The sequence below is a fragment of the Antedon mediterranea genome, chromosome 6 (genome assembly GCF_964355755.1).
Source record: "Antedon mediterranea chromosome 6, ecAntMedi1.1, whole genome shotgun sequence".
Lineage (NCBI taxonomy): Eukaryota > Metazoa > Echinodermata > Crinoidea > Comatulida > Antedonidae > Antedon > Antedon mediterranea.
Genome location: NC_092675.1, coordinates 23,523,966 through 23,539,677, shown reverse-complemented (window position 1 = coordinate 23,539,677; position 15,712 = coordinate 23,523,966). Strand labels below are relative to the sequence as shown.

At 33.2% G+C, this 15,712-nt stretch overlaps 2 protein-coding genes across 2 annotated transcripts in view; both read left to right on the top strand.

Moving 5' to 3' along the window:
* Positions 1 to 804: 804 nt before the first annotated feature.
* Positions 805 to 9,693, top strand: LOC140051685 (peptidyl-prolyl cis-trans isomerase Fkbp12-like). Its single transcript, XM_072096976.1, has 5 exons — positions 805 to 953; positions 4,377 to 4,424; positions 4,832 to 4,944; positions 6,635 to 6,708; positions 7,387 to 9,693. Exons 1-5 carry the CDS (start codon positions 914 to 916, stop codon positions 7,439 to 7,441), a joined length of 330 nt encoding a protein of 109 aa, XP_071953077.1. The 5' UTR covers positions 805 to 913; the 3' UTR covers positions 7,442 to 9,693.
* Positions 9,694 to 12,413: 2,720 nt separating this feature from the next.
* Positions 12,414 to 15,712, top strand: part of LOC140052680 (laminin subunit alpha-like) — a 41,926-nt gene continuing 38,627 nt past the window's right edge. The window contains exon 1 of the mRNA XM_072098362.1: positions 12,414 to 12,872. Within this exon, the coding sequence (XP_071954463.1) occupies positions 12,423 to 12,872 (450 nt within the window). The 5' untranslated portion in view covers positions 12,414 to 12,422. The remainder of the gene's footprint in view (positions 12,873 to 15,712) is intronic.

Below are 15,712 nucleotides of genomic sequence, written 5' to 3'. Positions count from 1 at the left end.
ATATACTAGGTTGTGGCATTTTTGTAATAATTCTTCATTCGTAATTAATTGTATTGTGAATCTTATATTATACACTTTCATTTGTAGGTCTATTCAACATTATATTTCATCCATTGTGCGCTTGTCTTCTTCCCCCTTTTCCCAATACTTTATACTATTGTGTCAATGTTACTACATACATTACTCGCTTGATTGGTTGATATTATGAGCTTAAGGCCTATATACGTGTATAAAGTTCCTCTCGATTATCTTGAATTTAGGTAGACAACAAACTAACCTGCAATAACTGTGTACATTATCTGATCATGGTGCAGTACTGACACAGGTAGCCTACACATTAGTTTGATACCAGCATATGACCGTTTTGATTAAAAAAGAAACCCTAACAATTGCCAACAATATGATGTAAAATTAGCATATAAAATTTGAAAAATAAATAAAGTTATATTAGCCTAGGACTTATGAATAGACTAGGTGTGTAGGCCTACTTGAGGCTACCACTGGTTAAATTCAAAGAATGTACTAAATGTTAAATGCTATTACAAATTAATTTAGTTTAAATTATTTATTTTTTTCACAGCCATTGACTTATTTTTTTTTTCATTTTATCCAGGCTATAAATTGAAATGAAAGGTAAAGCGCCAAATGATTATTAAAGCATTATTTTAATGGTGCTTCCTCATGCTAATACATAACATCAAAATAAAATCTAGACATTCTCGTCCCGCTCGCTCTAAACTCTAGAGGGTGCCAGAGAAGAAGTCGAGGTGCGCACACGCGCGCCACCTCGGCCCCCGTGTTTGATGGAGAGTGTGGCAGGCTTGCAGGCTCGTTTTCTGATGTTCCTTGTTGGCTGTTATTTAATATTATTGCTTAAAACCTAATTACCAGTTACTTACCTACGTAGTAAATTATGTCAGACGTAGGCATTGAAATTTTGACTCCTGGTGATGGTAAGTAATTAGGCCTATAATGGATTGGAATTTAGAAAAAAAAGGTAATATTACTAGGCCTAGGCCTAGGCCTAGGCCTAATAATATTTCTTCTCCCAACCTAGGCCTAGTACTAATCCGTAGTAGCTAGGCTAGGCTTTAGGCTATAGCCTAGGCCTACTCTAGTCTACTCTAGGTAGGTCTAGAGTAGTAGTAGTCCTAATGGTAATCGTAGTAAGCCTAGATCTGGGCTACTAGTACTACACTGTGGTAGCTAGAGGAGAGAAAGGGCGCCCATTTTAGAGAGCAAATTATGATTATGCGTAGGCCCTACTAGACTAGCTAGGCTAGTATAGTAGTAGGCCTAGAGTAGTACTGTGTAGTAGGTAGCTACTGTAGGCCTTGCTATTTTAGTATTATAGCCTATCTAGGCCTAGGGCCAGCCTAGCTAGTAGCCTATATGTAATTATATATTATTTATTTTCATGACACAATTAAAACCTAAAGACCATGAACTATTTTCTATAGGACACCACTCTAATCACTACGCGAAATGTTGTAAAAAGAGGCACTGGGCGTTTCATAGAAATTACCGGCGGCTCAACTTGTCGGCGGCCCAACCGGTCATATGCCCTATAGACCTTCCGATGAACTTCAATATAATAAATTAAATGGACATCCACGACAAATATGATCCAAGGCCTAAATTTGTGGCCAAAAGCAGTCCCCACTGCCAAAATTGAACCGGGTTTTTCTTTTCATCGATTTTATTTAAATGCTGTGGCTAAAAGATACGGTACCGTATCCTAACTAATGCAGTTTTACCATACCTTTAGCAAGTGGAAGTTAGGATGCGGTACCGTATCTTTAGCCACGCGTTTGCGTAAATTATTCGCTGTGGCTAAAGATACGGTACCGTATCCATACTTCTAAAAACTAAAAAGGTACAGTAATTATAGAGGGCGCTGTTAAGGTACGGTAAAATTGCATTCCTAAAACTGTATTTTAACTTAGGCCTAGGTAGGTCATGCTCAGTCAGATTACAGCTGTCACTCACATGAATGGCTATAGGACGCTGATATTGCCAGGTAGATTTTATTTTATGATTGAGGCCTTTTCTATTCCTCGGCCTAGGCCTAATCAATATTGGTATAATTGTTTTATAATTAATTCTATTGAATTTATTTATTGTTTGATGAGTGAGTGGCCGAGCGGTTAAGACAGTGGAACCGTAATTACGTAGCCATAACATCGGCAAGAGTTCGAGGCTCACTCGCTCTATGGTTCTGGTGGTAGAACGAGTCTTCTCGGATAAGGACTATAAACCGTAGGTCCAGTGTACACATAGCTCATGTGCACTTTAAAGAACCTAGTACATCTTTCGAGACGAGTAGGGGGGTTGCCCCGGTGTACTAGTCCACACAAAACACAGCCACTGTCACACACAGAAACTGTGCAATTGGGACTGGACCGTTTTAGAGGTGTTTACCACCTGTTGGTCCCGATCCTTCACTAACAGTGTTAGTGAGAAGTTGAATAAATAATAAATAAATCAGTAATAAACTATGTTTTTAATATCTGGGGAAACAAAGACGTTTAAAAACAAAAGGACAAAATAATTTTAAAAAGACAAAGATACAGTTTCATTGTACACAAAAAGCCTGACAAATACTATTTGTCAGGCTTTTTCAATCTTGAATTAGTACTACAGTATTATAGTACTAATTCAAGATTCAATTTATTTTTCCAATTAAAATGGAAATAATATGAGTACATTTTAAAAATTTAAAAATGTATAATAAGGGGTAAATATTATACAGATATTGACTGTTTAGAGGTTAAATATAAGATTTGACATCCCCGAGGGAATGATATTATGTTCGAGGGAATATATATTTCCCGAAGCACCAGCTGAGGGAAATATATATTCCCCGAGAACTTAATATCATTCCCGAGGGGATGTCAAATCTTATATTTAACCGATATAAAAGGCAATATCTGTTATATTATATAGCCAAGAACAAGTCTGCTGCTGGGTTGGGTGAAGCTAGGCTAGGCCTGATATAGTATTTGTATTGTATTTAAACAAGCCTGCCTAGACACCTTACCTTGCGAAGAATAATATACAGATAATTACTAATTAATGATTCCTTGGCAATAAAATATTCACTTAGACCTAGGTCGTTTAAATTAACAGAAGAATTTCCATCAATAAGCCTATTAATAATAATATTATAATCAGGTAGGCCGAATAAACAATTCGTCTTCTTCTCTTCGAGGAGAGCCGAATCACCGGATGTTCAGCGCGTACTAGTAACTAGGTTACTACCGTGAGTATTGACCAATCACAAACGGTGTTTCATCACATTTAGGGTGGACTAATAACAAAGGAGGGCGCTATGTATGCATAGTTTAAATAGTTTAGATGATTAATTTCTTCAAGCAAGTTACGTGGCGCAGCGGTTGAAGCGTTGTCTTGCGATGGCGTGACAATTCCACCCGAGTTCAAGATCGAGTAGATGACTTTTGTTTATCGGCAAACACGAGTGTTGCCACACGAAAATTACACAGTCAATATCATCGTACTCGAGAATTTGTATGTTTAATGACAGGGGACACGATAATTACGCGAAAATTACTCAGTCAATATCATCGTTCTCGAGGATATATACGATTTACGATCCTCGCAGCGGTAGTCATGTGATGCAGTTTCATCCAATCACGTTCGCGTATTTACATAGGCTATGTAATATTATACAATATTTCTATTATTTAAAACAATCAATATATTAAAAACAGACCTGAATACTACGGGGATACAACATTTTAAAAGCAACAAATAAGAACGTCAAAAATACAATAAACATTACATTATACAGGTTCCAATAATTAGTTAAAATATGCAATAAAACTGGCTAAAAGAATAAATAAAAATTCTGACTTTACTATGCTATCTTCATTATTATTCAGCGTTATACAACCTGATCGAATAAGGAACACAGTATCTTTTATATCTCTCGGCTACATCTAATAGATCAATACAGATCATTTCTCTAGGAGCACATTTTATGATTTACTATATAGCGGGTGTTTTGCTTCTTTCTGAACATTAGTGGTTTAGATTTAATACATTTATGACATATTTCCTTCAGCGAATAATTCATTTCTGTGATTAGGTCACATTTCTTCATGATGCGTTGGATAGAAGTTTTATCTTCTTCTTTACATTTTTCACACCATACTGTAGAAATACAGCAGAAAGCGATGACACTTTCAACCACTGATGATTAGAACAAATTTAATATTAACTTTTCCACTCCAAATTTATTAAGTTTCCTAAGAACGAACATTCGCATATTTCCTTTCCGTTTTGTATTTTTACATTGTTCAGCCCAATTCATGAAGTTAGCATGATATTCATAACATTTTGTCTTTTATTTTTAGGTTCCAATTTTCCTAAGAATGGCCAAACAGTAGAAGTTCATTATACAGGTATGTAAATATTAATCAATTACAGGAACAGTATAAAGCATTAAGTCTGTTGTTTGCTAGTTATGTAATTCCTTTCCCATCGAATTTTTTCAGAATACTTCCAAAATATTTGGATCTTGTAGATTATTATTGTAACACTACTACAGTATTTCAAAAATGGTAAATAAATACATTAGTAGTAGTAGGGCACAGTGATTCCATACCAAAATTCTATTAAGGTTAGTACAATATAAAAGTACCTGTACTGAGATAATCAACTTTGCATAAATGCATAAACCCTTGCATTTGATGGAGACAGTAACCTATTCTTTGGGTTCGCTTTTTCTTTTTAATACAGTAGCATCAGTTGACATTTTTTTGTCATTGTATAGTTTACAATTGTTTGTGTACCTTTTACTGTATTTTAGGAACTTTGACAGATGGAACAAAGTTTGATTCATCTCGTGATCGTGGCAAGCCCTTCAAATTTAAATTAGGAGCAGGTCAAGTCATAAAAGGATGGGACGTCGGCGTTGCTAAGGTTGTTTTTTGTATTATCTTGCTTTAATAACAGTTTACAAAATTACAGTTGACTCCACCTATGTCGAAATTCCTATACCTATACATTCTGTGTAACTAATACTATACAGTACAGTATACACATTCTTTAGTGGTTTTGGTATAAAGCCGATTTTCCACTAGGCGAATTTGTTCGCGCGAATCGAACGCGCCAGCTTGTACGCATGTGTATTCATGTTTACGTCTTCCAAATCCTTATCTACGCATGCGTATTAGCTGACGCCTTTGATTCGCGCGAACAAATTCGCCTAGTGGAAAATCGGCTTAAGTCTGATTTCCAACAAACTCAAAATGCAGATGAAAATGATACGGATAACAAACTGAGAGAGGTGATAGTATGGGAAAATATCAGTTCTCTCTCAATCTGGTGGTGTATTGTTGTCTGAGTTTTGCTTCCCTGGTAGACAGAAGAATGAAAATGAATAATTTTTTATTTGCTTAATACAGTACAATGGAGGACCAAACTTAAAGCCTTGGCTTAATGCGTCCTCCTCACACAATTGTTATTTATTAATGTATGTTCTTTATTATCATATTGTTTACAATAAACTTGAAATTTGAACTGAACAATACAGTACATATTACTATTAGCGTTAAAATCAAAGCCTAGAATTTAATAAACTCAATTAAATGCTCAGCATGAGTCATTCCATGTTTGTGCAGAGAGCAGTACTGTGTACTATTCGGAGCATTGTTTTTACAAATTTGTCATGTTGAAGTTCGGATAACTTCAACTTTTTTATTCCAGTCCAATTAGATTTGACTGTAATTACTTGTTGGTCCAATGGAGAAGTTCATCATCCATCTTCTTTTTTATATTTATCTCATAATTGTAATAGAGAAGAATTACAATCATTAATGTTGATAATGTTACAAGTGTAATAAAATAAAATACTCTGCAGATGTGATCACTTACTGCTCCCTATGAATGGGGCCATACCAATAAGTTGAAAGTCTGCACTACTACGTCATCTAACCACGGGTGGGCTAACATTGAAATCAAAATGGGCTTTTGAATATTGTATGATGGCTAATACAGTATAAACTATTTTCACTGCCAGGCCGCATTATTTTTTTTCCTATGAGACTAAGGCAGAAATCATGAATAATTCATTACCTTAATTATGACATAATATGGGACATTATAGAGGATGCTATATAAGCATAGAGAGAGAATAAATACCTTGTTGAAAACAGCGTTTCCCAACCGAAATATTTGGTGGTGATTTATCTAGTGGTAAAGGCTTTAACCTACTGGAGCCCTTGATTCGAGGTCTATCAAGAACATGATTGTTATCATCATGATCATGTTAATTCTAAGCCTATAGATATTTGATTATTTAGTGGTTAAAAAAACTACATATCATTCAAAATAAAGAGAATTCATACTGTAATCTTTTTTTTTTAATAATTTAAATTCTAAAATTGCTCTGTTTAGACTATCAAACTTTATGTGACAAAAAAATGTGATGTGCCCATATATGGACATGATGATGTCATATTACTACCATATTTGGGCACATCACACTTTTGTTGTCAAACTAGTTTGATAGTGTACACAGAGCTTTAAAGATGTTGTGTAATGCAGCAATAAGCCCAACATATATGTATGTTTGTAACATTGTTAATATTTTATTTATTGTTTATTTCAGATGAGTAAAGGAGAACGAGCAGTCCTCACCTGTCCTCCTGATTTTGCATATGGAAGCAAAGGTTATCCTGGTGTATATCCTTTAAATTGTTATTTTATTTTCAATAATTTATATAATGCCCTTTTCACAAAAAAAACACTGACAAACATGTTATTTTGTAATGCTCAATGAAGTTGATGAGTGATGAAATTTTCCCTATTAATAATTATAAAGAAATTCATTTAACATAATTTCCCAATTGTTTTCCCTATGACAAAAAATGAATTGCTACCACCAGCCCATGTTTTAGCCTATAAGTCTGTGAGTGTCCACTTCAGCTTTGATGAAAACAAATTTGTCAATTTGAAATGTTCAAATCGAGCATGCTTGTACTGTACGTAACAATAGTTTTAATAATATAAATTATTTATTTATTTATTTATAAAATTATTTTACATGGATGACATTTTCATTAAAAAAATTATATTTGAATGTCTAAAATATTATCCTGGATGTTGGAATAAATCATGGTCTATTATGCTAGTCAACTCCTAAATGTCAATAATTCAAAACCCTACAGTAATGAACCACTGTGGTGAATTTATATTGATCAGAAGTGCTATTCAAAATGTTTAAATGAAAATGTTAACTTAGTTTAACTCCTTATTTATAATAATTATATTTTATGATTATTGTTTAAAGTACTGTATTACTTTTTTATTTTTTAGCTAGGTAAAATGTTGAAAAGATTATTTTCCTTAACTGCTACACACTATTCCACCATCTTCAACGTTGGTCTTTGATGTTGAACTTCTCAGTTTTGTCTAACGTTTGGAGCCCTCTACGTAGTATGCATGTTGTACAGCCTTCTCCGCTTAATGAGTGTCGCAACCAATTTCCATGTTTTCCAATCAATGTGCAACCAACATTCACACATCACCAGATATATGAACTAAAGCCTGTTTTCCATTATGAGAAATTAGTTGTGTGAATCCAATGTTTTCACAGAGAAAATGCATCTTAACCATTGTCACTGCAAGAACTCCATTGCGTGAGCTTTTCAATTTGCACGAGTGCTCATAACTCATTCCCCGAGCTCTAATTGGTTGCGCAATTTTGCGCTTTGCAAAAAGTAGAAACTATTCAACTGAATAGGAGAAGGACTGGTAGATGAAAGAATAAATATGTATGCATATAAGCTGATGCTTTTGATTCACATAGACAAATTCGCCCAGTGGAAAACATGTTTTAGGCCATTTAAATCTGCCTTAATATTGAGAAAGATTTATTTAATGTTTTACTCATAAAAAGGATAAGAAATTTGTAATTTTATGTGTAAAAAGTACAATATACTTCACTTTCTGCATTGTGACAAATTTCTTAGATCACAATATACTGTCACTTGTTAAAGATGTATTGTCCCCCTGAAAAAATAATTCTTAACAACATTTTTTATTATGCCATTTTAATGTAACATAATATTATCCACTTTGACCAAAAATTGGATCGAAAAAAATGTGTTTACCTGAAAAAAACTGTAATTTAAAGCAAAAAAATTGTCAAATTGGCTGCCAGCCAATGGGTTTTGGGTTGAATTCAACCATTTATTTTGTTATTTTATTTCGGTTTTTTTTTCTACTGAAGTGATTAACTTTATTAAAACTACAAAATAACATATTAAAAGTCTGATTTAATTAATCTTCATTTTTCATATTTTTGGGGGACAATACATCTTAAGCAGATTTTAACATTGAACCGTTGGTGGTACATAGATTGACTAATGAGAATTTGAACTAAAGATTTTAATATATGACCAAATATGATGCACAGATAGTCAGTGCATTCTCAAACTTGTATTTCAATGAATTGTAATCAACTTGACAAAATGAAGAATGTATAAAATACAGCAATGATTTTTATGTGTAATAAATTAAATAATGTAAGTTGCCCACAGATACATTTTAGAACAACAGTATCATATTACATAGTAATCAATACTTCCGAAAGAAAACCTTGTATTAACAAAATGCTGTATGTTGCTGTATAGCTGTTAACTGGAATGGTAAATAATCAGTGCTGCCAAATACGTGTATAGTATAAGAAAAGCACCAAGTGTTAAGGCCCACTTACACTAGGACTATAACGATAAATAGACAAATGTGCATTTTTCATACATAAAACAAAAGAGATATAAACACTTTTCATTCTAGAACTATAGAATAACCATCTATGCTTCCTTTGATGAAAATGATGTTTTCATACGTCATGATTAGTAAGAGCAATAATAACGTGACAATACAACGATTTTATCGTTTTCATTTATCATGACGTCATTTGATTGGAATTTTAAAAATCTTTATTTTTATCAAAGACAGCATAATTGATTATCTTATCGTTCTACAACGCAAACTTTTCTTATTTCTTTTGATTTATGTAAAAAAAATGCATGCTTATATATTTATCGTAGTGTAAATGGCCCTTTAAGCTTGTCTGCTTTTCTGTCATTGGTTAAACGTACATCTTGCCAGACACTGACAATTTAAACTTTGGCAAAATACTTAAGTTGATACTACAGTACAGCAACTTTTATCTCTAGTGTACTACATGTCTCCTAAACAAAACTGACAATAAACAAACAACATTAGCATCATACTCTGCCCATAAAGCTTGGTTCCCACTAGGATGCTACGACGTAGAGTTGACAAATCACAAGGAGCAGTTCTGATTATGTACGCGTCGTGATTGGTCAAAGTACTTGGATTGCGTTTGGCCCTACTGTGGAAACCAAGCTTAACTCTGTATTTCTATTTTATAGATGAATGAACAAATGATAGGCCTACAATAAAAATGCATTTTAATTGTTTAATGTACTGTGTGATAACAAATTAATTGCAAATTAGGTAACTTTTAATTATAAATAATGATACAATATTTTAGCCCTTTATAAAATCTTCCAATTAGTATTATTGTTATTAACTGATTTATTAATTATATAGCATAAAATGTGATTGTTTCCCTTTGTTAGTTTTACAATTTGTTTTGTTAAAAACGATGCTGTTGTTTTTTTTTTATTAAAGACATGAGCTTAAATCCATAAAGTATAGTTGTTGTTTTGTTGACAGAGTTTACTATAAACATAGATATATTATAATATCTCTATAAGCCGATTTTCCACTAGGCGAATTTGTTCGCGCGAATCGAAAGCGCCAGTTTGTACGCATGTGTATTCATGTTTACATCTTCCACATCCTTCTCTACGCATGCGTATTAACTGACGCCTTCGATTCGCCTAGTGGAAAATCGGCTTAAATACCTTGGTAATACAGTAGTAGATGATTTTTATTGAAAGTCGTCTTCTTAGTAAATTCATGAATAATATTTTTGGATCAAACGTCGATTTTAAGCAAATATTGGAGGGAAATTATATACCATAGACTAGACTTGCCCCAAGTCTGTATTCATTGTCTTTGTTTGATTTATTTGTTTTTATTTAGATTTTTTTCAGAAAATCCAAACTCAAGTAGTATACGTATGAAACGCCATATATGCCAAAATATTTATCTTTTTAGTAATATTAAAACAAAACTCCGTCTGGAACCCAGACCAACATAGACCTTCATTAGCTCCATCCTCTTTTAACAAACTTGTCAAGCAGTACTTAGAATTTAGAAAAATCAGCACTGTGATCTCAGAGTTGTCAAAACATAACAATATAGATTATCTGATAACACTCTTAGAAAGTAGGAAGACTTTTGCCATGTTTCTCCTGACTGTATGGTCCTTTGTTGTAACATTTGTAGGTGTATTACGTTCCCATCCATTCCCAACTTTTTCATTGATGTTCCCTCTCGTCGTCCCGTTACAAATCTCCGTACTGTTCCAATCCGCACTGATATTTTTCGTTGCATCCCCGGTTGCATCCTCTTTGGAACAAACACCCACTACTAATGGTCAGCAGCATTCATGGAAAATGCACCTTTTACGGTTTGTTGTTTTCATTAAATCCGAGAAGATGAGGTAATGTTATTCTGATAATATTCATAAGTTCTTGTGGACGAGTAAAGTTATATTAATATGTTTGTACTGTAAGAGGCTATTAGTAAAACCAAAGAACACAACACTTGCAGTACTAAAATATTAATATAAACTTTATTCGTGTTATAAGTTCTTTGGTAAAACTCGTAAGATATTCTACCTCCTACTCTCTGCATTTGTTTTTGAAAGAATTAACTTTTACTGGCTACGAGAAATTGTTGCGTTTGATTTCTCTCCTAGTTAGTTTAGTAGACAGGCGTGTTCGGACAAATTTCAAATGGCAAATTTCATAATTAAGGGACAAGTTTTGTTACACATCTTTGGAAATTTTCAAATACTTTAATAACTATTTGAGAAGGTGACAAGGCCTAAACAGCATACTCCATTGAGCTATCGAGTTCCAATTAGGGCCTAACAACATCTTTTTTGTTCATAATAATGTCGGAAACCCGGAAAATAGAATTTGCCTTTGTTGCATGCTTTAGAAACTTTAGTTGTACAGATGTAACAAGCCATAAATACATCCTTCTCAACATAGGTGTGTTTTCCATGAATTAGATGAAATTGTGATTATTCATACAAGAAACACTTGCTGCTCCATTGTTCTAATTTACTTAAATCATCCGGAAAAATGTATCTACTATTTGGGAATGTATGCAACGAAAAGAACACTGATAATTGAAATATTATAATATAATGTTATTATGTAAAACCTACTTTTAAGAACTTTTGCCGAATAAATATTATTTTTATTATTATCTTGGGACGAAGAATCTAAACCCAAGATCATTTAATTAAATGTAATATATAGCCATACAGTTGGCCTACCTCTTTCCAAAGTTGAAGACCATCACTAAAAGGAAAGAAAACGATTTTGTTCTTGGAACCTACCCTTATCGTAACCCCTTTGTTTTAAATATTTATAGTCGTACTTGTGTATTCCTCCTCCTTACCATAACGATGGCATCAATCTACGTGGTCGATTCGATGTGATCGGGATCACAACAAACGACAATTAAACACAAATTTAATTTGAACTCTTAAAATATTTTTAAAATTCGTCTCAATGTGAAATAATGTTAATGTTAATTTTAAGACGATTCAGAATACCCATGCAGAGATTGTTTTAGTATAGTCCTTTTGCAATCGACTGCTTTCTAGTTTATAAAACTTGTTTTATTTATTTTATTTATTCATAGGAATCACCTTTAGTATATCAGTGCATCCATTCTACAGACAAAATTGAAATAGCCACAGGTTCTAAATACAGTACTAAATACACAACATCAAAACAAAATGTAAACTAATTGATTAAATAAATCTGTATGCAAATACATACTACTTAAACTGTACAATAACAAAAACAAAACAGAAACCCAAGTAAAAAAATAAATAAACAAAACAAAAATACAGGATATCATAAAAAAAAAAATAATAATAATATTAAAACTTACGGCGCCCTCTTTCCTAAAGAGAGATACCCTAGATTTTGTAAAGAGAATACTGTACCAGAGTATTCCATTTACAAACAGGAGGCAATTGCATTTTAAGTTTATTTCTTTGTCATTAGGAAATGTTTGATTCGTTAGTAAAATAACTATAGATTATACTGATAAGAATCATGAACGAATTTTGTTAATGTTAGATGAGTGCGTATGGTAATTTAGGAGGCATTATATAATGTATATTTTATGTTACCCATTAAAACAAAGGTTTGGTATAGTCGTAAATTCTTTAAGCATTGGAATGTAATGTGCCTGCTGTGGCTCGATGAATGATGCATGCTGCGATTTTGAGACCGATCTCATTCAACAAGAGTGGTGCGACGGCTGAGGTTGTGCTGTCAGTAGGCAAGATGAAGATTTTGCTTTTAATTTTATCTTGCTTAGTTGCAAATTCATTATGCCAGACTACTGGCGTTCTTGTTCCCCCATATTTTAACATTGCTGAAGGTAAATCAATTTCTGCAACTTCTACGTGTGCAGATGAAGGTGAGGCAGAACTCTATTGTAAATTGGCAGGGAATACAGGAGTGAACAGCTTTCGATACAATGAACAAGACATAGTGGATGGCCAATATTGTGACTACTGCGAGACTGGAGATTCCCTTCGAGCTCATCCAGCAGAGTATGCCATTGATGGCACTGAGAAATGGTGGCAGAGTCCGCCACTCTCTCGGTCATTCGATTACAGCAAAGTAAACCTTACTATTGATCTCGCACAGGTAAGAAGAATGATTCGTTTTATCAATTAATTGTGCCGCAGCCACTAAGAAGGAACAGATCCAGGATTTCTGAAATGTGCATCACTATTATTAAATATTTTGTTGCTTATAATAGCAACCCTCTTGCCCGAAATGAGAGGGGTGAGTGTGTGATACCAAGCAAATATCGGTATAACAATTTGTGATAGATTAGATGAAATTGTTCCCGATAGAAATTGTTGGTTGACTCGTGATAAAATAAACTTTCAAAATGCAAGAAGTTTATTTTATCGCGACGCCTTTTAGGAACAAACGTTAAATAATGGATTATTCTGATTTTCTCTTTTTACAGTAACTATTTATGTTGTTTTTCATGTACATTTTTATGTTTTTTATGTCCATTTTTATTAGAGAATTTTGAATAAAGTCAATCAATAAAACGTGGCCAAATATTATCGTAAACCAGAAAGATATGGATGTGGAAACGTACATGGCAGGTGCTCGATATTTTTACGTTCTGGGTTTTTGGCTAAACTACTACAGTATAGTGATTTTTGTCTGGGTTACTGTAGGTTTTTGCGTGTGCTCCCACTTTTGACAAATCAAATTTTATGAACTACCATGTTACACATTTTCTAAATACAGTTATACGATATATTTTTGACATAAAAAATGGTGCTCGAAAAAATATAGTGCGTAAATACTGTACGATATTTATAAATTTTAATATACCATATTTTGTGTATCATTTTCTGCTGCCAATAAAAAATACTGTATGTTTTTATTTTCTGCAAGCTTTTTACACATAAATAGTCCAGAGTCAACGAAAATCAAAATTCAAAAATAATTTCGGGAAAATTGAAAGGTTTAATACAAAGATAATTTTAGTAAAAAAAAAGAGAAGCATACAGGGTGTGGACTTGTTGAAACAACGAAGATAACCATCTTATTCGGCCTCGGAATGACTAACGATCAAAAGGTGATTCGATATGACCACCCAAGATAGTACTAATAGTGGAAATGGGGTGCACTTTTTATACCATATTCTGAGAGGATGTGCAGCAGAAACGGGCCCTTTTTCCAAACAAATACAATTTGTTTTTTAGATTTTCTGAACCACTAAAAAGCTATATCAGTTGGTCTTTTTTTCCCAAAACATACACAATCACATATTAAATATAACTTGCTTTTATTCAACTGAACTTCTAAATTTGTAAAAATTGTTTATTAATTGTATCAGCCATGGAATTTATCCCATTGTGTGGGTTTCTGACCTGTTTTTTCCATTGTTGGGTTGCCTTTATTATTGAATGAAATGAACCGTGCATGCATCTCTTTATGCTTTCATAATAATAAAGTACTGTTATTTAAGTACCTGGGATAAACTAATACAGGAAGGTTTCAGGACCATTTATAAACGGGAAGTCTGGGTTTTGTATTAAGTACCCTTTTATATTTTCCCAGTGTCTACCTACCTTTCCTGTCATTGTTATTAACCTTTGGCTTGCAAGATGGTTGCAGGAGGGCTAGATTTGTTTGTCCCCCAAAAACATGAAAATTAAATTAATCAGACTTTGAATAGACTATTTTGTAGTTTTAAGAAATTCAATCACTTCTGTAAAAAATGAGAAAAAGACAAAGTGTTAAATTTAACCAAAAACACATTGTACAGTTTAAAACGGCAGCCAATTTGTTTTTTTTTTGCTTTACAAATTACATTTATTCTTTCATTCTGGTAAAATTTTTTTTTGCTTTGGATTCAACATTATTCATCGACAACCACCCACTGATTAAAAAAATTCTGTAGGTACTAGGAGTACAAACAATGCATTCAAAATTACATGCATTACATTTCAAAATCTATTGTCATTATGATGATAGAATAAGCATCATTTGTCATATTCGATTGGGAACTTTCGTTTCAACATGATTTTTGTATTCAAATGATAAATTGTAAAGGGATTGCGGTCAACAACAAAAATAATTCGAATAGAAAACGTCATTAACATCGCAAGCTTTTTCTTGAAGAACAATCTCAATCCTCTGTTAAATAAGTAATTGACGGAAAAACTGTACTCAACAGTAAAACTCCCAATTGAATATGACAAAAAATATTTCAGTTGTTAATTGAAAGTTCAAATATAGGACAAATCATGTTTTCATCTCTTGTTATTGCAGTACATAAGATTTTGGATCATGTTACCATGTTATAGGACAATTCCACCTCTGTACGTTTTGAATTTGTACTACTACCTGTACTTTTAGAAAAGTTTTTTACTTAAAGACCCCTTCCCTACGTTTTTTAGATCTAATTTAAGATCACAAACTATATTTAATGTAAAAATAATACTATATGGTCCTATTGCGATAACTTTTTTTCGTCTTTAAACGGTTAAAAATGTGAAAAATAAGTTGATTCTAATAATTATAGCGGCCCGCTATAAATCCCAAAATGCATTGCGCGCGGATTGATATTTTTGTTTTTTTCCTGTAATTCGCCCACTTTTCGATCGATCGTGAGGCCAAAACAAATGGAAGACTCCTAACTTTTCAGCGAAAATACCGGGTTTTCCCCAATTTGTATCAACGGAGTCTGGCAAAAATAGAAAGACAATTAATGCAGCAACTATACAACGTCAGGCTAGGTATATAGCTAGCGTATGATGTTCGTACGTTACCGATGTTTACCAGCTAGGCCTACAAAACTAAGCCTAGCTAGGCTAGGCCTAAGACCCTCCACGAGAGGTCGATCACCGCGAGCTACTTGGGTAGTGCATTGTTTCTCACTTTTTATCATAATTTACCATAAAACGTTTAAGACAAGGAATGACATGGTTTAATGTTTTTAAAGTGATATATAT